At 38.2% G+C, this 25801-nt stretch overlaps 1 protein-coding gene across 2 annotated transcripts in view; it reads right to left on the bottom strand.

Moving 5' to 3' along the window:
• The window catches only part of LOC108424244 (inactive dipeptidyl peptidase 10-like), a 126817-nt gene that overhangs the window by 17076 nt on the left and 83940 nt on the right, over positions 1-25801 (bottom strand). For both annotated transcript variants that reach the window (XM_037539285.1, XM_037539286.1), the window contains exons 4-13: positions 23498-23592; positions 23189-23263; positions 14665-14717; positions 12878-12959; positions 12127-12247; positions 8306-8460; positions 6579-6676; positions 5850-5973; positions 5514-5552; positions 5252-5359 (exon numbers count right to left, since the gene is read on the bottom strand). In XM_037539285.1, the coding sequence (XP_037395182.1) occupies positions 5252-5359; positions 5514-5552; positions 5850-5973; positions 6579-6676; positions 8306-8460; positions 12127-12247; positions 12878-12959; positions 14665-14717; positions 23189-23263; positions 23498-23592 (950 nt within the window). The remainder of the gene's footprint in view (positions 1-5251; positions 5360-5513; positions 5553-5849; positions 5974-6578; positions 6677-8305; positions 8461-12126; positions 12248-12877; positions 12960-14664; positions 14718-23188; positions 23264-23497; positions 23593-25801) is intronic.

The raw sequence follows: 25801 nt of genomic DNA, 5'->3' as shown, positions 1-25801 counted from the left end.
CATGTCCTGCTGGTGGCGACATCACTAAAAACTCTAAAAGTTCATGTGAAATGGAAATCCTAGCACATTTTCCTAGAGCAGTGTGACACATTTCAGAGAGAAACATGGCACTGGGAGGACCTCTGAGCTAGCTGCACATTTCACTCAGTGGTAGGTGAGAATGGTGCGGGGTAGAGGTGAAAAATGATATTATTGGTTAATATTATTTTTCTCTGATCACTGACGCAAGATAACTCTCAAAAATCAGAAGATGCTTTGGAGGAGGACAAAAGCATACACTTTGATGGAAGATTAGAAACATGAATTTTGCTTTTTAAATGTCATGATGAATGCAGGGTAAAATGGTCATTTTTGTGATTTCACATTCACTGTAATGCACCTCTCAGATCCCAAACACAAGAAAATCCCAAGACATTAAAACCTTAAAGTAATATCACCATCATTTAACTTTAACTGTTCAACAGTTTCTCTCTGTTTGGCTATAAGCATAACGAAAAAAACTGTCTGAAGTGTGAGTGGTGAGATAAAATAACTGAACTTTGCATCAGTGATGTTAATTAAGCTCACAGCTATAGGCCGCTGCAGGGAAAATGGAATAGAAAAGTGAGGTCAGGTTGCTCTTTAAAACTCAACAAAACTCTCACTCGTCAGAAAGATTTCTGATTTCTTATTCTTATTCTTGGATGATGAACTGTGACCTCTGAGCAAAGCTTTTTTAAAGAGCTTGGTAAGGCTGTAGAGTGAAAGTGCATATAAAATACTATAAATATGCACAAAATATGTTTCTTGTTACTGGGTGTATTAAATGTTATCTTTTATTTGTTCATATAACAGAATAACCCTAGACTCACAGTAAATTAGATCCCTTTCATCTTTGCATGTTATATTTCAATAAACACAGGCCATCTCAACATTTTTTCACATCTTTAAAGACCTGAGCATCATTCATAGCCAACCTTCAGCACCATTTGTCCTTCTTACACGGTAAAAGATGAAGGACGCAAAATTTTGTTTTGTTAATGTTGTTTCGTTAATCACAAATGTTTTGTTATTTATATTTCATGCAGATTAAACTGGCCTACAACAATGTGCAAATTAGTGTAGATGCTTTTACAAATCATTTGAACTGAGAATTAGGAGACGTAGTTTTTCAAAACACTCTTTCATTTGCTCTCCTACATTGTACATTGCTGATGCATTCAAACAGGCTAAGCAGCTCATTGTAATCAATAAGCTATAACTTGGTTCTTGGTCTTAACTTGGTTGTAACTCCAATCATACTGAAAGGACTGACTTTTGTCTTTTTTATTACATTATTTTCTGATCATGTTTCATTTTAAAGCAAAATAAAAAGAGAAAAAAATCCAATATTTGGTTTATGAGTTTCAGTTTTCAGCTCAGAATGTCCCAAATGCTGGGACCTTGTTAGATTTTTGGTGAATGATTTTTATTTTGGTGCAATTCTAGGAGACTAGGAGATGCATCCACAGCCTTCCTTTATTAATATACAGAGAATAAAGACAGTTACAGACATAGACAGACTAAAGAACAATCAAATCTATCAATCTAATCAAGTTATCTACTGAGGGAATTCAAAGTGGTCACTGTTGTGGCTGTATACATTCCACCTTAATGTGATGCTAAGCTAGTGCTATTGACTTTAGCCACTGTGCTTGGCAAACAACAGTATCTCCATCCAGTGACAGCAGTCATGATCGCAAGTGACATCAGATAGATCCCCGGATTCATTCAGCATGTGCCGTGTCCAACCAGAGAAAGAAACGTACTAGATCACGCTTACACAAACATGCAGGACACTTACAGTGTCACTCTGCTCCCCTACTTCGAAATAAGCCATCGTATCTCATCATTCATGAAGCCAACATACCAGCAGCTCCTGAAATGGGTTGAAGGTGCAGTATGAAAAGTGTGTGTGTGATAAGAGGAAGCAGAATCAATACTGCAAGACTGCTTTGAAAGCACAGACTGAGAGATGTTCAGAACATCAGCCACCTCAGGCTCTCAGGTAGATGCGAATGAATTCATCAGAAGTGTGCAGATGATGTAGTGCAAAAAATAACATTCACACTCTCTCAAACCAAAAACGCTGGACAAACAGTAAAGTTCACACTTACAGCATATGATACAGCCGTCAGATCTGGGAACAGGGAAGATCTAAGAGCAGTCAAACACAATCTGAAAGCTGGCATCAGGGTTACCTCGGTGCCTCAGTGCATATGGCAGGGAATCCAGGCAGTGACTCACTACAAGAGCACAGTCAACAGCTTATCACCCACAGGTGCCTCCCTCCCTGAGCTCAACTCATTCTATGCCTGCTGTGAGATCAACCAAGCTCAGCTGACTAGTTAAGCCTGTAGTCCCTCTGCAGAAGAGATTTTACTCACACTGTGTACAGATGAGGTCAGGAGAGCTCTTTCGAGAGACAAGCATGCAAAGCTGCCAGAACCAAAGGCATCCCAGAATATGTCCTGGAAGCATGTGCCAACCAGACTTCTATTTTCTCAGACACTTTCAACCTCAAACTAACTCAGTCTACTGTTTCCACCTGCTTCAAAGCCACAACCTCTTCATCAAACCAAAAAAATCTAACATCACATGCCTTGATATGGGAATTTTTAAAAGCATACTTTTCTTAAAAAAAAAAGTCTTAACTCAGTCAAGTCATTAAAACTGCTTTCCAATGTAGAGATTCTGATAATTTCTTAGAATAATCACACTATTCATCCATCCATCTAACAAGATGCCAGAACTATTCATAATAATTTAATTAATTACATTTATATTAATTAATATATTAAGGTTATATAATTTGTAATAGACTAATCCAAAAATCCTGAAGCCTGTCAATATAATTGTGGCACTCACTTGAGAAATAGACTTTGCTGTGTAGAACCACAATCCCATTCCCAAAAAAGTTGAGACACTGTGAAAAAGTAAATTATTAACGCAATGATGTGCAAATCATTTAAACCCTATACTTCATAGAAAATGCTTCAAAAATATGAAATGTTATATGCCCATTTTTAGTTTGATGCCAGCAACATGTTCCAAAAAAGTTGGGACAGGGCAACAAAAGGCTGGTAAATTTGTGTAATTAAAAAAAAAACACCTGTTGGTTAATTGGCAATATGTTAATAACATGATTGGGTATCAAATGAGCGTCCCAGAGAGGCTGAGTCTTTCAGAAATAAAGATGAGGAGGGGTTCACCACTCTGTAGAAAAGAACTTTTGATTTGAATCCTCTATGGTACATAACATCAACATAACATAACATCAATATCCAGTAACCAAGGGACAAAACCAAAAAAACTGTATTTGCTGGCCTTGATCTTTGGGCCCTAAGAGGCTCTGCATTAAAAAACAGACATGATTCTGTAGTGGAAATCACTGTATAGGCTCAGAAAAACTTCAGAAAACTTCACTGTCTATGAAAACTGTTTACCACTGCATCCACAAATGCTAAATAAAAGCTCTAAAATGCAAAGAAAAGACCACATATAAACAGGATCTGCCACCACCTTTGGGCCCGAGCTCATTTAAAATGGACTGAGGCAAAGTGAAAAACTCTCCTGTGGTACAACACATCAACATTTGAATTTATTTTTGGAAATCATGGACATTGTACCCCCTGGGCTAAAGACCACTCAGCTTGTTATCAGTGCACAGTTCAAAAGCCAGTGTTCATGATTGTATAAAGGTGCATTAGTGCACATGACATGGGTGACCAGCATCTATGTGAAGGCACCATTAATGCTGAACAATATATGCATGTTTTGGCAACATATGCTTTTCTAGGGAAGGCCTTGATGATTAAACCAAGACAATGGCAAACCACATTCCGATTGTATTACAAAAGCATTGCTCCATATTAAAAGAGTTGGGGTGCTAAACTGACCTGCCTGCAGTCCAGACCTATCATGCACTGATAACATTTGGCACATTATAAAATGAAAAATATGGAAAAAGGAGACCCAGAAATGATGAGCAGCTGAAATCCTATATCAAACAAGAATGGGAAAACACATCACTTTCAAAACTACAGCAATCAGTCTCCTCAGTTCCCAAACACTTACAGAGTTTTGTTAAAAGAAGAGGTGATGAAGCACAATTGTAAACATGCCCCTGTCCCAACTTTTTTGGAATGTGTTGTTGGCATCAAATTCAAAATGGGTATATATTTTTTTCAAAAAACAATACAATTTCTCAGTTTCAACATTTGATTTATTGTCTTTGTACTACTTGCAATAAAATATGGGGTTTAAATGATTTGGACATCCCAACTTTTTTGGAAACAGAGTTGTAATATAATTACAATTGTTATGTCATGTAATATAAGCCAATTGTTATGTCTATGACTGATGCCTGGCAGATAAAGAAGCACAATTATCACTGGATCACACACACACACACACACACACACACACACACACATATATATATATATAAACTGGAGCAATCTTGTAAGGAAATAAAGCTTTCACTGCTCTACTTACAGCAACCATACAAATTATCCTGCACACTACATCACTACAGCAAACCCTCAGAGTAAATATCTGTATATATCTTCACCATGTTGAACAAAGAGCATCGGCCCCGAGAGAGGAGCTATGTCATATATATGAACACAACACAGACACCTATATGGCAACATAAATCCTCATCTGTGATCACAGCAACACACCTGCATTGCACCAGTGTGTGTACTATGTCTTTGATACTGATACCAAAACAACACCCAAACAAAAAATTTAATCCAATAACAATTCAAGGTCTACTGGACTGGACACAGAAAAATAGTCCAATTATTTATAATATCTCAGATTTTATATTCAATTTTGCTCTCAGTGCAAAATTCCTCACATTGTAAATAACTTAAATGAGCAACTAAATCATTTCAGCAAGGCCTCATTCAAAAGGCTTTAAGGAGTAGATTAAAAATGAAGAACCTTCTGTTGGCTAACACTATCTAAACCAAATAGAAAAATAGGTTGTTCATGCTGATTGTTTATAGAGGCATTCTGTCACATGTTAGAGAATAGAACTTTTTCTACACACACTAATAAATCAAATTTGCTTGCACAGTTTCAGTCAAAATGATGATGATTCATTGCAATTTCAATATAGTGAACTGAACATATTGGAAGTTGGAATGTCGAACTGTCAACCACACTTTTGTACTGAAAAGAATTAAACTTTCGATACATCATGCAACAGTACTGAGATGTTTACCTGGGTGGTGAACATTGCAATGTGGTGAAAATCTCCACCGCCACCCTGCTTTACTGGAACGGCCAGGAAAAAGCGACTGCTGTCTTGAGAAAAAAAGGGCTCCTGGTTCTGCAGAGAGACAAAAACACACAGTGCTAAAACATAACCTCAAGGTGCTGAGGTACTAGAGCTTCTAAATACTCTAACTGAAGAGCTCTCCAAAAGTAACACTTAAGCTGCTGGGTTAAAGCAGAGAGAGGGGTAGGTGGGTGGGGGATCTCACCTGCTTGGAGAGCCAGAGCTCTGATGTCTCTTCATGTCTCTAAAAAACACACAAACATATCATCACCTATAGGGTGGCAATCTGATGGCATTTTATCATATAATTTTAAATACTGACCACCCACAAGACAGCAGAAGTTGTCCTATTCAAATTAATTTACAGTACCACACTGCAATGTGCCAAATCGTTTCCTGTTCCAACATATAAAACCTCAGAAAACTAAATATCTTGTCAAACTTTGTTCAAGTAATGTAATATTAGAATTTTGTCATATTGCCCATGTCTGGGTGTGTGTGTGTGTGCGTGTGTGTGTGTGTGTTTGTTTTGTGTGTAAACCTTGATGCAGGCTCCAGTGGTGGAGTCACACACTGTCAGGATGGAAATGTTCTGAGCTCGATTTAACCACCTGACGGCAGTCTTAGTCTTACTTATCCACTTCACCATCACCACATAATGCTCCCTAAAAACAAACACAGACACACGGACACAAGTTATAATACCACAGGGAAACTACAAAGCAAAAGAGAGAAGCTAATATGCAAAGACATCAAATTTATTATCACCCACTAAGACGATCATAGCTAAAGAGGCAATTTAACATTCCTAATATTAAGAAAGTGACTGAACAAGAAAGCTTTCCCTGTCATCAGGACAGATAGTAAGTGTATAAGTAATCTACTCATTCATACAAGCATGCCTAAGCACACACACACCACATGGTACTTTTTCCATTTCTCTTTATCCAGTTATTTCACAGCTGTTTATTAAGCATGTACATTTTTTCCTATTCCAATACCTAACACTTGCAGGTTCTAATTATTCTCCTCTGTTCTTTGCTGTAATTTTCCTGTCCTCTATAATACATGCTAGTGTATAATTATGTGACTCTCTAATAGTGCTGGATTGAATTGAATGGAACTGAAATAAGGGAGAAACAGAGACAGTGAGGAAGAGAGAGAGAGACAGAGACAGAGAGAGAGAGAATAGACAGTCTAGATGATACACTGAGATTCACATTTGCTCTCTCTCACACTAGCAGGTTATTTAACAATCTACCACACACACCTGAGTTTGAGCCGATCAGGGGGTGTGAGTTCCAGGGTGTGTGTTGGTCCATAAAGATTCACCACAAACAATTTGACCATGGGGTTAGGCTGACCTGCCTTTAAACACAACAATACACACAATTACACAGCACAGCCCAGCTAAACCTGACAATTATGGATGATTACACTGGAAGCACTGTTAATCTGCAGTGAGTTGTTCATCAGACGTTTGGAGTGTGTGTGTGTGTGTGTGTGTGTGTGTGTGTGTGTGTGTGTGTGTGTGTGTGTGTAATACAACAATTTCCACCTTCTACAGCATCTGGCTCATTTCTAAGAGAAAAGAAATACATTTTTACCTAAAAAACTAAATAAGCGAAGATGCTTTCTCTTGGCAACCGATGTTAAGTTAAGGATATTGGTAGGCATGTGCATAAGGAAGATACACATATTGGTGCTAAATGTAATTCATCTTAGAATAAAGGCAGTGTTTGTCTTTACTGGCAGGTGCAGCATGTAGATCTGTACACCATGTGTAAATGTGTGTATAGTATATATAGTGCATGTACTAAGAAAAGACAGTGTTTATTAACACTTGCTCATTGCATTCAGGGACAAGAGCATTAGTGAGGTCAGGTACTGATGTTGAATGATTAATTCTGAATGAAAAATGCCACTCCAACTCATGCCAAAGTTATCTATGTTGGGGAGCTTTACACCCCTCTAGCCAAAAGTCATGTATTTACACTGTCCATGTATTTAATATCTTATCTAAATAACCCTTGCGGAAAGTATTAATTTTTAAGCATCAAAGAAAAGTATATATTTATACTCACTATATTGTTGGAATATTCAAACACACTCATTTTCTAAACCACTTATTCTTCTGGGTTGTAGGGGGGTGCTGGAGACTATTCCAGCAGGTCACTGGGCAGAAGGCAGGATACACTTTGGACAGGTGACCAGTCCATCACCATGCTGGAATATTCCCAAATATTTGGTAAGCCCAAAAATCAATTAATGTTGAGGTCTGGGCCGTGGGGTGGACAATCTATTGTTCTGAGAACACCAGCGGCTTCTTTATTTGACTTGAAAATGTTCTTTTCTTTTCTATCCTAAATTTCCTTTGTCTATTTCCTTTTCTCAACAAGAGATTCTTGACAGCTGCACATACTTTCATACTCATAGTGTTGAATTGTCTTTTCACAGTGGAAAGACAAGAATGGACAGAAACACTTATGGAGCTTGATTTTCTCTACAAAGTGAAAACAAACGTAATGTGCTGTTTCTGTGATGGTGACAGTGTTGGTGGTCTACAAGGTCTTGCATGGTTGTTAGGAGTCCCAACTTCAAATTCAGAAAGGCTTAATTTTGCACTTATTTAACTTTTGCTTTCATTGCCATTGTGTAGGTCTATTATCTGTCTCCTCTGAAATAGCCATCTAAAATGTAACTTATACTTATTGGCTGTTTTGCCAGAAAATTAAACAAAAGAATTATATAACAATTATATATCAACAATTTGCTAATATAACAATTTGCTGTGGAGATAATGTACTTATTTGAATTAAGTACATTCAGTGTATTTCTTTCATGCATCCCTGCAACCCAGAAAGAAAAGCAGCTTAGAAAATGTGTGTGTGTTCTTTCATGCATGTAAATTACTTGACCGCAGTATCAGCATCAGGCTTATAGACTGTAGGTGTTTGTAGAGTGAGGTGTATGTCTGTTCCAGAGTGTGTGATTTACCTTAGGGTATGGATATTGTTTGCCTTTGGGGTATGTGGCTCCTGTAAAGGTGGGTAACACCATGTTGGGCACCAGACTGTCATTCAGCACCAGGAACGCCAAACGTTCACCATCAGGAGACCACCAGTGAGCCACATGCGTATGCAGAATTTCCTCTACACACACACAATCACACACACACACACACAGGTATGATGGCGACTGCTTGTAAATGACTGATGCCTGTATAATCAGGTGATGATGAGGTGAATGGCATTTTGATTAGGCCCTTCATTAACACGTCTGATGTGAGCTGTGTGTGTGTGTGTGTGTTTGTGTGTGTTTGTGTGTGTATTAGACGGCTAGAGCTAGACCAGTAATATCTCTCTGAACAGACTCGTCTCCACAATTTAATTACTGAACATCAATGCGTAAACTTTCACTCACAAATCTGCATGCACTAACCCACACACACCCACACACACACCCACACATACACACACACGCACAATGTAGAGCTTCAGATCCCTCACACTGATCTAATTCATTTTTAATTAGTGTTTGGGATAAACTGGCAATCTGTCTAATTTAATATTTGATTCAGATTTATTGCAGCCGGATGAGAGACGCAATTGCTTCTTTCAACAGTAAGAGATATTCTTTATTTCTTTCACTTTTGTTTCCACACAAACTGCATCACAAAAAAGTAAATGATTAATCTAAGTTAATAGAAAAATTAGGCAAGCACCAAAAATTCACCCTCTGACATTGACCAAAAAAGAAAAAAGCCTGAAAAAAAAAACAAGATTACAAAGGCCCACCAAGACGTCTCAAAATCTAACACTATACAAAGCATTTGAATGATAATGAAAACAAGAAATAGTGATTAAAAACTGCTGCTTGTTCCTTCACTCTGCTGGGCTGGTCAGTGCAGACGTATTCTTACTGTTAAATCAACAGCAGTTAAACCAGTGAAAAAAATGTTGGCGGTGTGAACCTTTATCACAGTTTATATGAGGGACATTAGAAAAGTGATTCGTAATCACCGTTCATCTCAAGTGTTAAAAGGGGGTACAAAAGCTTCTTCACTACAGGTTTGATACCACTTGAAAACACATCCTCTCACTCGATACACAGAACACAGCAAAATAACAGAAGCAGAAAAGAAAGTGACCATGAGCACAACGATGGTGAGTTTTTGAAATCACAAAAACATTAAAAACTACAGTACAGAAGTGAAAATTGTAAAAAAAAATAATGGAATTCACTGTGTTGGATCAACCGTTCTCTCCTTGTTCAGGACTTTCATTGCATATACTGCAGCCTACATACTGTAATTATTTTAGTAAGTTTATTTTATGTAAACTGTTTTTATTTATGGTCAGCTTAGATTTGTCTTACTGAAAGCCGAATTTCTCTAATGTCTTGTAATTTTTATGTTTAGTACATTTATTGAAAAGCATAAATAAAACATTTAAAAATAAAAATAAAACATATAATTTTAAGAAAAACTAAGAAAAAACTTTTTCTTGGTTTCAGCCATAAATTTAAATGTCACTGCATCACTTTACAAAAAAAAAAAACTGTAAGATTCTAACAAGCCTGTAGTACAAGGCAGTGGGCTTCAACCTGGGGTTTTGATCCCTTCAGAAATAGTAAGATTTAGCAGATTGCAGATGAGTTGTTTGAACAAGGACACACAGTGTCATTGATGAAAAGCACCACTCTTATGAAGCACTAAAATCCTGAATGCTGCCATGTGGAGACTCTTCATCCAGCGAAACATGAATGAGTGAGTTATAAGCCAGACCACAGGGTGTTTCATATCTAAAAAAGTGCTTAGACCTATAAGGTATGTTTCCATATTTCCACCAATACTATCACATTGTCATTACGAGCTAAAAAGTCTGATGCAGTTGACAGTAGTGTGTGACGATGCTACACTGTGTGCACAATTATTAGGCAAGTCTAATTTTTGAGGATTATTTTAATTAATGACCAACTACAGTGCTCTTGGTTAATCCAAAATGTTAATAAACCTCAAACATGAATGTTTAAGAAAGATAAAGTGAAGTTTTGGCTTTCTTAGGAGAATATCTATATGTGCACATTTACTGGGCAACTATAATGGTGCAGAATTATTACGCAGCTAAATGAAAAACACACATTATCTCATCTCACGTTTTTATTTTCATCTGTTCAAGTGAGAATTATAAACGAACAACTCAAAGCTTTCCAATGAACATTTCTGAGAAATAAAAAAAAAATAATTAGTGACCAATACAGCCACCCTTCTTTTCAATAACAGTGATAAGCCTTCCATTCATGGAGTCTGTCAGTTTCTTGATCTGTTGACAATCAACTTTTTGTGCAGCAGCAACCACAGCCTCCCAGACACTGTTCAGAGAGGTTACTGTTTTCCTTCACTGTAAATCTCCCATTTAAGAATTGCCCACAAGTTCTCAGTTGGGTTCAGGTCAGGTGAGGAAGGGGGCCATGTCATAAGTTTTTCATCTTTAACACCTTTACTGGCGAGCCATACAGAGGAGTACTTGGATGTATGTGATGGAGCATTGTCCTGCATAAAAATCATTGTCTTTTTTGAAAGATGCAGATTCTTCCTGTACCACTGCTTAAAGAAAGTGTCTTCAAAAAACTGTCAGTAGGCTTGGGAGTTGATTTTGAGCCCATCTTCAACCCGAAAAGGTCCAACCAGCTCATCTTTAATAATACTAGCCCATACCAGTACCCCACCTCCACCTTGCTGGCATCTGACTCAAAGTGGAGCTCTGTCCCGTTACTGATCCAGCCACGGGCCCATCCATCTGGTTCATCAAGAGTCACTCTCATTTCATCAGTCCATAAATCCTTTGAAAAATCTGTCTTCAGATTCTTCTTGGACCAGTCTAGAGATTTCAGCTTATGTGTCTTGTTCAGTGGTGGTCGGGTTTCAGCCTTCCTTACCTTGGCCATGTCTCTGAGCGCTGAACATCTTGTACTTCTTGATACTCCAGCTAGGTTGCAGTTCTGGAATCTGACAGAACTGGAAGATAATGGGTTCCTGGTAGCTTCATGCTTGATTCTTCTCAAATCCTTGGCAGTTAATTTGCGTCTTTTTTTCTCAGCATGTTTCTTGCGACCCTGTTGACTATTTGCAACAAAATGTTTGATGGTTCTGTGATCACGCCCCAATATCTTAGCAATTTCAAGAGTTCTGCATCCATCTGAGAGACTTTTGGTAATTTTTAACTTTTCAGAGTCAGTTCAATCTCTTTTTTGGCCCATTTTGCCTAAAGAAAAAAGCTGCCTAATAATTATGCACACCTTGATATATTGTGTTGACCTCCTTAGGCCACACCCTTCCTCATACACAGATACACATCCTCTGCTAAGCTTAAATCCATTAAGCATTCAAGTTTATCCAGCTTGGAGTTAGAAAGTATGCCTAAAAATGATAATATGGTCAAAATACTCACTTGCCTAATAATTGTGCATACAGTGTAAGTCAAGCAGTTAATCTAACAGTTAATTGGTCACTATGTATGCTAAAATGTAAATATATCACTTTGCTCAGAATGGCTGAGTTGTGCAACAGCTGTCAGAGGTTTGCAAACACAGACCTACTGTATGATTAAACACTTTAATCAGAACTAACTGTCGTTTTGTTCATTTATAAGATCAGCAATGCTGTGTTCTCACGTGTTTGTTAATCTTCATGTGTGATAATTCTACAAACCTCTGGCCTACAACATACTTGGAGTCACATCACATACACTTGGTGAGAAGGGGTGTGTCATCTCAAAAAGACCACTGACATGTGAGAACAATAAAGACGTTCATACCTTCGTACAGCCAGTCAGCGATGCCGTTGTAAATAACGCCTTCCTTCCCAGAAGAAGTCAGTCTGAGGGAGTTACTCCTCACGTCTGACTGGTAATAAATATTGTTCTCAAAGATGTACACCTGCACACAGAGAAGAGTTCAGAAAGGATCAGTGAACATGATAGAAGCTTAGCAGAGTATTATTGCACATGCTGCTCCAAACAGCAGGTAGGTTCATCTCCTATTCTGTGGAACCAGTGCTCTGCATGATACTGAATGTTCCATGCTGTAATACACCTGATCCGACTCATCAACTGATTAGCAAACACTGCAGTGAAAGCACTAAACTGTGAAGACCAGTGGGTCTCCAGGACTGAACCTAAGAAACCCTTGCAAGGCAGAAGTATTGAATACAAGCTGCTTTTTCATCTGAAGGTCATACAAACATATTGTAGCAAAGCTCTGATAGCGTCTGACTCTCTGCAGCACTGGCTTCCTGCAGGGTGCACAAATTGCCTCATATTAAAAAAGAAAAACTTAAAATTTCAGCCAGAGAATCTCTCTAGAGAAACTCATGAGCCTGAGCCTGAAGGAAAAAGCATGTCTCATGGCTTTCATGTGCACACTGAACTACGATTAAATTAGACTGTCTCTTATGGAATCTGAAGGCATGAATTTACACTTATCAGACTACTTTAAATATACATGTAATGAGCAGTAGATATCAGTACATTAAACAGAGGAAATTTCAAAAAGCTTCTTATCCCTTACCAACTGCTGACCCTGCACCCCCCACGCAGCATGCTGCAACCTGGAGTTAAGCACCTCCGGAGGGTCCAGCTCCCATACCTCCCTGTAACATACGCACACACACACACACACACCCCACATACAGATGTGTACATAAACCTGCATAGAAAGACACCTAGTTCTTAGGCTGGTTTTACATGGTGAAGCTGTCATGCAACTAGTTGTGTGTTGTGGGTGGCCTGCAACATAATTTCTGCACACCTTGACAATAATATGAAGAAATGATTAAATGAAGTTGCTTGCATCATATTCAATTACTTCACTAGTTCACCAAATTGGCGTAGAATTTTATTCACAGTGGTGGTGAGGAACTAGACATCTGAAGCATTTAAAACCCCTAAAAGCCCCTCACAGATTACTGTTACTGTTACTGCATAAAATGGTTATGATCTTGCTGCCTGATACCTGATGTATTGTTTCATGATACTTTTGATATTAATGTCTATTTATGATAGCTGGACAAATCCAGCATGTTGGTGGGCAAAAAAGTCCCCCAAAAAACATATTTTTCTGATTTTATACTATTTTACCATTGTAAGCTTTACATGTAAAATATGAAGACACGCGTAGCTTCACTAGTCATTTAGGACAGCAAGCAAATTAGTTATATTTGTGCTGTAGACATAGCGACCCCAGTTCCAATCACCACCACTGTAAAGAACTCAGAGCTGCTAGGTTTCTCTACAATTAACCATTTCACATCAAACCACTCTGAATGGCTTTTTTTTACATCCCTGTAAATCTTTGAGGGATTTTGAAAAATCAGTGGAATTCCCCTTTAAGCACCAAATGACCATTACCATTAATATCGTAGCTTAAACTCATCCTGCCCTAAAAACACAACAAGGTCATTGTAGACCACATTTTGGTCTCATCTTCTGTAATAGTATTATAATAATGTAAAAATGTAATTATTTTCATTCTTTGAATCTCTGTGTAAAACTAGAGGACATCAGAGAAGAGAAAATTAATCTACTTATGTAAATCACATTAAAAGCAGGCTAAAGAAGAATAAACATTGGTACAAGCAGACATTTAAACAGCTGTTAGCATTAGCTGGCTAGTTATTGCAGCTGGTAACAGAAATGTTAGCTCTGAGCTACTGGCAAAATGAAAAATTACCAGCTGTGCATGAAGCCAATCCCAGAAAATCTCTTTTTTTAATCATTCAGTAAATAAATTCTGTTTTATTTTTTTAGTTCTTTGATCTGGTGAAATCAATGGTTTGAAAGTATGTAATTCGATGTGATTACATGATGCACTATCACTATCACTGTTTTATGAAACGTGTTCCACAAAGTTGAAATGCTTAAGTTTAAGTTTAAGTGATACTGTTTTGATCCCACAACCGGGGAAATTCCATCTCCGCATTTAACCCATCCATGCAAGTGAAGCACCACACACACACTAGGGGGCAGTGAGCACACTTGCCCGGAGCGGTGGGCAGCCCTATCCACGGCGCCCGGGGAGCAATTGGGGGTTAGGTGTCTTGCTCAAGGACACCTCAGTCATGGACTGTCGGCGCTGGGGATTGAACCGGCAACCTTCCGGTCACAGGGCCAGATCCCTAACCTCCAGCCCACGACTGCCCAAAGTTGAGTGTTGAATGAGTTACAGGTCTTTTTACATTATGCAACTTCAGTGCAACTTAGTTTCATGTGTGTTTCAAGCAACTAAACTTGCATAAAAGTTTCACTTTGTAAAGCCAGCATTAGTATCTGTTATTAATGCTCAGCTGCATCCATTACCTGGTGTGAATATTATAGATGATGTAGGAAGCTGTGAAGGAGTGCCGGTAAACCTGAAATTGAAAATAAGACAGGAGATAGTCTGACAACAGGCAGCAACTGGAGGAGCCTTTCTCTGATTCCAATACATAGAGCCTAGTGTATTGTAAAGAAGCAAACAAAATGGTTAGGAAAAGTGATATACATTTGGGATCACTGTACCAAACTGGTTCATTTTGGACTTTTAACTGACCATACTTTGTTTATTTAATTAAATAAATGATTAAATGTTAAATTTTGTCATTACCAACATAATAATAATGCCTCTGAAACATGACTAGCAAACATAGCTTTGAAAAGCAGGACATAGATAAAAGTGTTTCGATAGTGACAATTATTCAGAGTACACACTCATTTTCAGACTTTGAGACACATTTAGCTCAAAACAATGGGATCTAATTGCTCACAATGTGACCATGAGGGACAGGGATGCAGATTCACTTCCTGCTCTAAAATGCAGGGGTGTGGCTAAAGTAAGGGTCTGCCCACAGACTAAAATTTCATGAAAGTTTCATGAAAATATTGAACAGCTTTTCTCATAAATTTGTTGTTCATTAAAAAAAAATAAATTCATAATAAATTTAAATCTTTCAACATCACTTCAGAAATCAAAAAGATACTTTTAAAAACAACAGGGCTGTTTAGGGACAGGATTTGGGACAGCCACCTCTCGATAGAGAGTAAATAAATGATTTTTATTCTATTATTATTGTATTTCTAGCTAAGTACTAACTCAGTTAACACCTAGTAAATAATCAGTGTAAATAGGCCTGAATAAGTTTTAATAGCTTTTTTTCTTTGGGACCAAACTTTGACTTTGAATTATCGATATACAATAGTGTTCAAAATCTTGGAATCACAGTTTTCAATAAAATAAAATGAAAAACATTTTGTCCATACCTGGATAAAATTATTCTCTTACGATGGTACTACTTTAAAACTTCATATATTTTGATAAAGAAATCTGCAAAACACTGGGGAACTAAATTGTAATTAAATAAACATCCACAATATATTTGAAATATAATGATCAACTCTTAAGTCAGATAATTTATCAAAAACGTATTACAAATAGTAAACTTTGGATAAATTATCTGTCCCATGATTTGATCATTATAGCAGTGTATTATTTATCAGTTAATAACGTCTTAGTGTTCCCTGAAAAAGTATTTAATGAAACATCTTGAAATGTCTTGAAATGTCTACATTAAAACGTCTGCATCTTCACTGTAAAAGGAATTATTGAATAAAATCACAGCAATGATAAATATTACAAGTATTTCCAAACTTTTGAATGCTAGTGTAAATAGATAGACAGATGGATTATTTTATATCAAGTAGAAGGGGAATTTAGAAGTCAGTAAAAACATGACAAGTCAGAAAAAAACATGACACGTATTGTCAATTGAATGTAAATGCAATTATGTAAGTAAATGTGTCTCTTACTGTCATGTAGGTGCACAGATCCTTTGCAGTCAAATATGAATATGAACTATTTTGAGCTCTTTTGCATCTTTTTGTTTGCAGTATATGAGTGCTCTGATTTTTAATATCCCCCATGCAGCAAGATGTGTATTCCCTGCTCCAACACACCTGATTCTGGTATTAGGATGCTTGTTTTGATACATAATTAGTTGCTGAATTGATTCAGATGTGCTGCTGCAGAGAAAAACACTAAACCGTGCAGCGCAGCAGTAGTGTAGATTTGGGAAGCGCTGTGGTAAAGGATCAAAGGGAACAGCTTGAATGGCATCAACTGTCTTCACAGCATCTTGGTAAAGATGAATTATAGGCTGCAAACCGCCAGCAGCAGATAGCTTGATCAGTCTCATACACACACACACACACACACACACACACACACACACACACACACACACACACACAAAAACACAAACACTCACGAACACACATACATGTTCACTCAGACATAAGTGATACAAAAATCCATGATCCATTATGCAAGACTACAGCAGAGACTGCCTCTCTCACTGAAAGACAGAGCAGCGACAGAGCAGGCTGCCGGCTGCTGGACGAGCTCAGATCAGAAAGCAGATTGGTTACAGGCTCCTGAATGAGCCCAGATCAGAGAACCGGCGAGCTCCTTCATGAGGTCAAATCATAGCGGGGAGCAGGGCTACATTCATCTCCAAGAAAGCTACCAAGAGAGACGGTACTACACTACACTGATCTACTGAAACAGCTAGCACTGCTACTGAGAGAGAAAGAGACAGAAAGAGAGATATGTAGACAGAGAGACAAAGTGAGAGACAGAGAGGAATATGCAGAGAGAGTCAGACATGTAAGTCCAATAGGCTGCCAGTCAGACAGCTGCAGTAATAAGAAACTGAGAGAGAGACAAACAGGCAGACAGACAAAAAGAGCAGAATCGAGAGCAGACAGTAAGGGAGAGAGTTAGACAGAACAAGAGACAGACACACACACACAGAGAGAGAGAGAGAGAGAGAGAGAGAGAGAGAGAGAGAGAGAGAGAGAGACAGACCGAGAGAGAGAGAGAGAGAGAGAGAGAGAGAGAGAGAGAGACAGACCGAGAGAGAGAGAGAGAGAGAGAGAGAGAGAGAGAGAGAGAGAGACAGACAGAGAGAGAGAGAGAGAGAGACAGACCGAGAGAGAGAGAGAGAGAGAGAGAGAGAGAGAGAGAGAGAGAGAGAGAGAGAGAGAGAGAAGACCAGACAGTATTGTGTGGGTGGTAGAGTGCTATTATAAAACAAAACAGTTTTTTTCACTCGTGCTGCATGAATTGTGCTCTGAAATATGCAGAGCAGATAAGGAATAGAGGAATGGAGAGAGAGAGAGAGAGAGAGAGAGAGAGAGAGACAGTGTGACAGAGAGAGATGGATGGAGGGAGAAAAAGGAAGGGAGAAGTGGAAGTAAGAGGCAGAGTGATGACTGAATCTCTCACTGGTAGAAACAGTGAGAGTGAGTAATGGCAGTGAGTTTGGCTTTGACTAATTATTCTGCTTAAGTAAATAAAATATGCTGCCTCTGAAAGTAGGTGTGATACAGGACTGTGGATGCTCTGTGGTAAAGATGGGTGGAATATGTGTTTACTTATTCATACAGTTACTATACCAAGCAGAGTGAATAAACATTATGGCTCATTCAGAAGCCTGCTGAAATTAAAACACTCAGAGTGATGTAACTGTCTTTTCCAGTGGCCCCTGCCCACACACAAAATGGCAGTAAGTCCAGGCTTTTTCCCTACCAGTTCCTGATTCAAGCAATAACTATCATCAACTGTGAGAGTAACAAGATGCAATCTAAAATCCCACATCACTGAGTGTCTAATAAGATTGTAATTATACACTGTGTCACAATACACTGTGATACAAAAATGTGACAATGGCTGTGTTAAAACCACTGACTACTATACTAAATCATACGTGAAAACAGTACAACACAGATAGCTGTGCATTTAGGAGAGTAGTATGTATAGTATGGTAGTAAGCAGTTTTGCTTGATGTGCATCATGGAGGTGGACGGTTTCAACTGTGTTCTATTAACTATGCCTTCTAATGTAGTTGCATTGCTTGAACAACAAAGGTTTACATAGTATGTTCAGGATCATTAGATCTTGCCCAACAATTGTGTAACACAGCCAGACAGGTCAGATGCGTGCAGTTAAAACAATCTTTACTGGGGTTCAAGAGAAGCATACATGAAGAACAAGCCAAGGTCAAAACCAGATAAATCTAACTGTACATAACAAAAGAGATTCAAACAAAAGGTCCCAAATGGAAAAGAAAAGGGCAGAGTCCAGAAAAACAGGCAATGTAAACGGCACACAGGAAAAGCAACAATACATGAAAATCGCTCAGTAGCTCTATAAAAGACGCATTACCTCACAAAGACCTAGACTACAAGCCCAGGCTTATATACTAACTAAACAAGACATCATAATCAGACAAAGGTCTTGTGTTGCTTATCAATATTTAGGGGCAGGAGAATGGAGATTGCTTGGTGTTGGTGGGTAGACATGTGATGTGATCTCCCAGGGAGTTCTGGGAGATTGAGACTTTCATGAGAGCAGGGTCAGAAGGATGTGTGACACATTGTTTTTTACTGGTCAAGTAGTCATTCAAGAAAGTACACATTAAAAAATGTGAGTGTTCTGGACGCCTCTGAAAAGCATTTTGTTAGTAGCGTGCTAATAAGGGCTGTTCTAGAGACAAATGGTGCAGTTTGAATTGAGATGTGCAATGCAAAACCGGTTTTAGCTGTACTTCAGTAAGTTTCAGCATTAGGTACTCACACACAGACTGTAAACTGCAGCTCTCATGAAGAATTTAAACTGGCTTTAGTTTGTGCACTGCCCAATAGGAAAGAAATGACTGTTCATGAAGCCCAGTGGCAGTAGCAAGCAGTTTCATCTACTCAATAAGCTGCTGAGAGGATGGTAGTCACCGAACCAGGAAACATTTATGATATCTCATTTTAAAACGCCATCCCTGAATTGTATTTGAAGCTGCAGCTAGCAAGTGAAAAAGATTTCCTTGTGTGTCTGCCAACTGGCATGTCACACTAAACAGTGTGGATGTGACTGGATGTTTGGCATGTCAATCAAATGGCCCTTTCCTATCACAGATCAAAATCTTCCTAGTCTGGCTTAGGAGCCTGTATTTTAGTCCAATCGTATGCAGTGGAATTGGTTTCATTTCATGTAGCATTTCATGACTTATTAAGTACTTTGGGCTTTGTGTTTAGCACAAAAAAACTATTTTGGTTCTTTTCATGGTGCTGTTCATTGTAATTTTTACCACCACCATATTTCAGGCACTGACTCCAACTACTGAACTATTGTCTCCAACTACTGAACTACTGTCCCCAACTACTGGACTGCTACCAACAGCGCTGAGTACTGGATTTATCAATTAACTAGTCAACTAGTCTATGTAACCACTAAATACGCATGGAAAAATAAGGATGAGAAGACCCAACAAACTGCAAATAAAAAAACGAGCTGCAAACTCATAAGACACTTTCATTAAAATGTGGGACCTGCATTTTACAAATGCACTGCAAATTTGTAGACACTCCTCAAACTCAGAAAGCACTTTCATCAAAATGATGACAAGGGGCTAGATTTCACAAACACTGACAATATGTGCAAATACAGAAAATATATGCAACTTCAGAAATGCTGATAAGCCAGTCACAACCCAACGGATATGTTTCTGGAGGAGTTATTCAGACTTAAATTCTATGCAGCATAAAAGTAACTTAACTTTTATTTGAGCAGATTACTACTGTCACTATACCATAATGGGAAGCTGTAGAGGGTAATGTCATGATTGGCCCCTCCCAGTCCTGCGCATGTGCTCATGTTGTGTTTACTTCCCAGTCCTGTCCATGTGCTTTGTTTTGGTTTTCAGTCCCGCGCTCTTGTGTCGTGACTCCACCCCCGATTGTCTCCACCTGTGTTTCCACCTGTCCCTCGTTTACCCTCATGTATTTAAGCCCTGTGTTTTCCTGAGTTTCTTGTTGGTCTTTTGTTTGATAGGATTCATGTTTGATGTTTGATTGTTTGTATGTTTGATATATGGTCTGAATTGTCTTGTTTGGTGTTTGTTTCTCCGGCCTTTGTACTCTGTTTATCCTGTGTTTCTTTTTCATTATATCTGTCCCTTCTGCCCAATGACCGCTGGGATAGGCTGTAGCACCCCCCTGTGACCCTGAGGGAGAAGCAGCTTAAAAAAATGTATGTATGTATGTATGTCCCTCCTGTCTGCCATATTAGATACCTGAACCTGGACTGTCTTGACCATGACCCTGGATTTGCCCGAAATAAAACTCTCTTATCTCAGCGTATACATCTGTCTCCTTGCACCCCACCGTTACAGGTAAATGTAGAAGTTTAACTAGCAACACCAGATAACTACCACAGTACAGCTATAAGATGTCAGACAGCAAACTAGCCAGCCAGGTTAACCATGAACTCAGGGTGTGAGTGTCTGTGGCAAGGGCGATTCCAAGATCAGAGCTTCAGGGGTAAGACAAGCCCCCCACCCCAACCCCACTCACACACCCAACATCATTATATCTATCATTCTACTAACATTAATTAGCCTAAACGTATACAGACAGCAGAAGTCTAGCACTTTGGCTTTAATATCAACACATAGGCCTACCAAAGGCACAGCAGCTAGTTTCTCTTACTCAAATTCAAACAGTGGATGGTTGTTGATTGACAACCTGCAACATTATCTTGCTCAAAAGAACAACATCGAGTGATGTTGAGAACAACTGCTGCTCATGACTGTAATGTGTTGGTGTTGAGTGATAAGAAATCCTTGTCTGTGCTATTTACTGGAGCCACCACACCACACAGTAACACAGTAACTGACTCTAATGTGCGCGCCCTTGGCACAGCTACTACACGGCACTGAGGAGAGCAAGACAGGGAAAGAGTAGAAGAGAGAAAGTGGATCATAACATCTGCTCATCAGAGGCAAACTTCTACATTTTTTTAAAAACAACAAAAAATGACTTTTTGCTCTCATGTTTATGGGTGCTGATACTCAATTTAGATCACCCCTAAAAAGGGGCTAGACATGCCATGCCTATGGTCTGTGGTCTTCTCTACTACTGTCAGTGATTTTCTGTCACAGATATCCCATCCTCTTTGAGTTTTTCAGAAGTATTTACATTGTGTTGTGACTGGCTTAGCAGTGTCTCTGAAGGTGCCTGTGTTTTCTGTATTTGCAGTGCGTTTGTAAGATTTAGCTCTGATGTAGTCATGTTGATGAAAGTGTTTTTTGTGTTTGCAGCACATTTGTGAATGCAGTTGAGGTGTAGTCATTTTGAAAAAAAAAGTGTTCCCTGTGTTTGCAGCACATTTATGAGTTTGCATTGTGTTTTTAATTATACTGTGAACAGGGTATTGTCGGCCACCTTGTCAACATGCTTTGCAACTCAAACACAAGCATGTTCAATATTACACACCACTCCTTCAGATCCAGTCGTGTTAGTAAATTATTTTATTAAAATTCAAAATATTGTTAGAATATCGAATTGTGAATTAAATTTCAAGGACTGAATCGAATCATGAGCTAAGTGGACTGTTACACCCCTTAGTGTGTAATCTTACTTTTCTTTAGAGCCTAATTTCAAACATAAGTCTTGAAATCAGGGAAAGGATTTACAAGTGTGTGTTCTCCCACACACGCGCACACACACACACACACACACACTTTTAAGAGCATTAGAGAATAATTAATGGGTTGAGAGCTGACTAGTTTCTCCGAATAGATAAAGGTGTTTATCAGCTTAATCTCTACAGTAACAAGATTAAAGCTTGTAATCCACAAAGTTTAACTTGTACTCTCTCTCTCTCTTGCTCTCTCGCTCTCTCGCTCTCTCTTGCTCTCTCTCTCTCTCTCTCTCTCTCTCTACACTCCCCTCTATTTTACAACCCTAATTCCAAAATGGGACAGTGTGCAAAATGTTAATAACAACAAAATTCAATGATGTGCAAATCACTTAAACCCTATATTTAATTCAAAATAGCACAAATGCAACATATGAAATGTTGAAACTAAGAAATTGTATGACCTGCCTACAGTCCTGACCTGTCACCGCTGAAAATATTTGCCACATTATAAAATGATATATATGACAAAGGAGACCCCGAACTGTTGAGCAGCTAAAACCTATGTCATGCCATGTCTCCTCAGTTCCCAAACGCTTTCAGAGTGTTATTAAAAGAAGAGATGATGAAGTACAGTGGTAAACCTGTCCCCATCCCAACTTTTTTGCAATATATTCCTGGCATCAAATTTAAATTGGGCATATATTTTTCAAAAAACAAAATTTCTTACTTTAAACATGTGATATGTGGTCTTTGAAGTATTTTCAATTAAATACAGCCTTTAAACGATTTGCACATCGTTGCATTTTGTTTTTATTTACATTTTTCACACTTTTTGGAAATGGGGTTGTACGATGTGTACAATGTTGTGAGGATGACTGTTAAACAGCACTGAAATAGACAAAAACATACGAACAACCATGCCAAGAATAGATATATGTTAGAAAACACATGCAAATATTAAATAAATAAAAAAAAATTTAACAGCTGGTTAACCTTTGAAATTCACATATATTGTCCCATACATTTACTATTAATCTCATAGCTCAACATCTCATTATAATTATAATAATTTCATTAAAAGGTATTATTGTGTACATGGGTGTATGTTATAGAAATCAGTCCTACACATCATTGCCATGTGTTTTCATTTTCAAAACAAAAGGAAAATGTTAGAAATCAAATTTTTCAATAAAGAAAAGTCACACCTGTCAGTGAAGAATGTAACTGTGATTCATTGCATGACAAATAATGTAATTATACATTTAAATAGTATAGCAAAGCAACAGAAATTACATTATACTTCAAAGAGTCAAACTGTACTTCATTGTTTTTGATTTGAACAATCCCACCACAAAATAGTGCATACATACATACCTGTTTAACATCATATGCAAAAAGCACATACTTCATGTCCGGGCTTATGGAGTACTTAGTTGCTTTAAAAGCAACCTGTGGAAAAAGACCAAATGAAAAGATTCAGTGCTATTCTGATGATCCATGAGCAATAAATGCCTTTTCTAGGAACATGCTGGTTTCTAAATTTGCCCATGCTTGAATTTATACAGTTTTACAGCGTGAGGAGAAGCGTTCTTTTGTGTCCCTGACCTAAAGTCATTGCAAATATAAGGCTGCTAACGGTGCTCGTGCTGATCATAAAGTTTAGGGGAAAACAATATCACTTACAAATGTGCTGTTCTTCAGGATAATCTCCGTTTCATTAGTGAGAATGTTGAACCTGATGACATGGCCATTGCGGTTCCTGTAGATGACGTCTGATTCTGAAGGGGGAGAGGTGGAGAGAAAACACATAAGTAAACTGGGCAGGTGAAGTGAGAGCAGCTCTGGAATCCACACTTCTCCTGCACTACTCGATTCTTTTCTTTTACTTTATTTTAATAGCTATTTATAAGAGGAAATCCAATTGAAACCAAAAGCTCATTTCACAACAGGGTTCCAAAGAACATGACATTAGCATAAAACACAAAACATGCTGTCAACAAAGAAAACCATAATTGTAAAAACATTTATTACAAAAGAAAAGAAAAACAAGCATGCTCACATGCCAAGTGGTTTCCCATTAAGGCCTTAAACTGATTCAGTAGATTTAAGTACAGATAACTGAGACTCCATCCAGATGCTTTGAAGTAAAATGCTTTCTTGCTAAATTCAGTCCTAGCAAATGGAGTTTCATTGGAGATACAGATAATTGACTATGTGAGACAGCTGGCATTTCTGACTGGCAACAGCAATGCAAGGTGAGGTACCATTTGTAATAAGCTTCTGCCAATAAATAAAAGAAAGCACTGCTTCCTCCACATTATTAAAGCTCTGAAAAATGAGTGTATTGTAACAAGGGCAGAGAAATTCACCACCTTTATGGTATCAGCCAAATTCATTCAATGCTACCAAGTGTCAAAAAATTCCTTGTCATTTAATGCAAAACTTTAATGCATAAGTAATCAGTCTTATTAGCATCAGTGAGACAATATGTATGCTTGTTTCAAAACATAGATGGCTTAATGGCTGTCAAAATTGTATTGAATGAGTATTTTATTAAAGTCAGTCCTTGATTTGTGTGGAAGTCACTGCAGTCAGTACATACACCTGCAACTCACACTCATTTCTGGTTTCAGCCACACACAGGAAGGATGCTATCAGAAAAGCATCATTTAGGAATCAGCATCAATGTCAAGGTATTAGTCCTGGTTTGCAATTTTTACTTGAACCCTGCTACATAAACCACTGAAGAAGCCTTCAAGGGTCATATCTATGAAGAAGGCTCACACACCACAAAGTGATTTGACTGCTATGCACCATTTAAAGCAACATTATGTGACAGTTTTACCTTAAAGTAACATCTTCAAAATCATGATGGGTACACTGACTGATAACAAGGATAATAGCATCTCTGTTATTGCCACTGCAGCCCAGAATCCCTGCTATAGTGCCATGTTTAGCATGAGGAAGAGAAAAAGAGAGAGTGACCGATCAAGAGACTGGACAAGAGTAAATCTCAGACTGGATTTTACTCATCGGCACAAGCTAGAAGAAATAAAAGGATGCAAGAGATTCTCAGGCAGACAGTATCAGGTGAGTATACAAAGCAATAAATGAATCACAAGCCAAAAAGTTTGGATTCTGTATCCTGTCAACAAATGCATGTGTGCAGCTGTCCATTAGAGGTTTTTGTAAATGGTATCTTTCTGATCCACTATTTTTGTTTGTGAATATCAATTACTCAAATACTCTAAGGAAAAATCAAACAAGAAGTTGGTAAATAAGAAGCATGTCCATCCATGCATGTCAATCCATCCATTTTCTAAGCCACTTCTCCCTCAGGGTCGCTTTGGGAGGGGTTGATGCTGGAGTCTATCCCAGCAGTCATCGGGCGGAAGGCTTGCATGTAGCAATATTAATATTATGACTCTTTAATCTTTAACCAGCACTAAATGTAACATAGGAAAACTAAACACTGACCTGCAACGTTCATTTAAATTACATCATCATAATACAGTACGTGTTCTGATCAGGTTATGTCCTGCTGGGTACAGGACATATTGTATTCATACAGAAACTATTATGAAATGTTTGTTTAAAGCAGCACCAGGTGAATTTTTTTTGTTCATATTAAAAGTGCAATACTGAGTCAAGAGAAAAAAAGCAAAAATATGGTGTCCATGTGAGTCATGGTGTAAGCCCTGAAACCATTATTTAGTCAGAGGCAGTGGGTTGATTTCACCATAAATTCAATATTATACTGATGAAGGCATGATGACAATATTAGATAATTAATTTATATCCTTCAAGTTTTGACTGAGTTCTCTTTGAATACTCTTTCAACATGCTCACAATCATCAGATTGGTCCACTCAGGGAAGGGGTCCAAGTAAAACCAACATTACAAAAACGTTCCTCCGCACATTCCATGCAGTTACAAGTTTCTAACAGGGAGCTCCTCAAACACTGAAAACTTCCATATTGCAACTTT

The sequence above is a fragment of the Pygocentrus nattereri genome, chromosome 6 (genome assembly GCF_015220715.1).
Source record: "Pygocentrus nattereri isolate fPygNat1 chromosome 6, fPygNat1.pri, whole genome shotgun sequence".
NCBI classification, from domain to species: Eukaryota; Metazoa; Chordata; class Actinopteri; order Characiformes; family Serrasalmidae; genus Pygocentrus; species Pygocentrus nattereri.
Note: the sequence above shows the minus strand (reverse complement) of the source record. Positions and strands in the feature narration are given on the sequence as shown.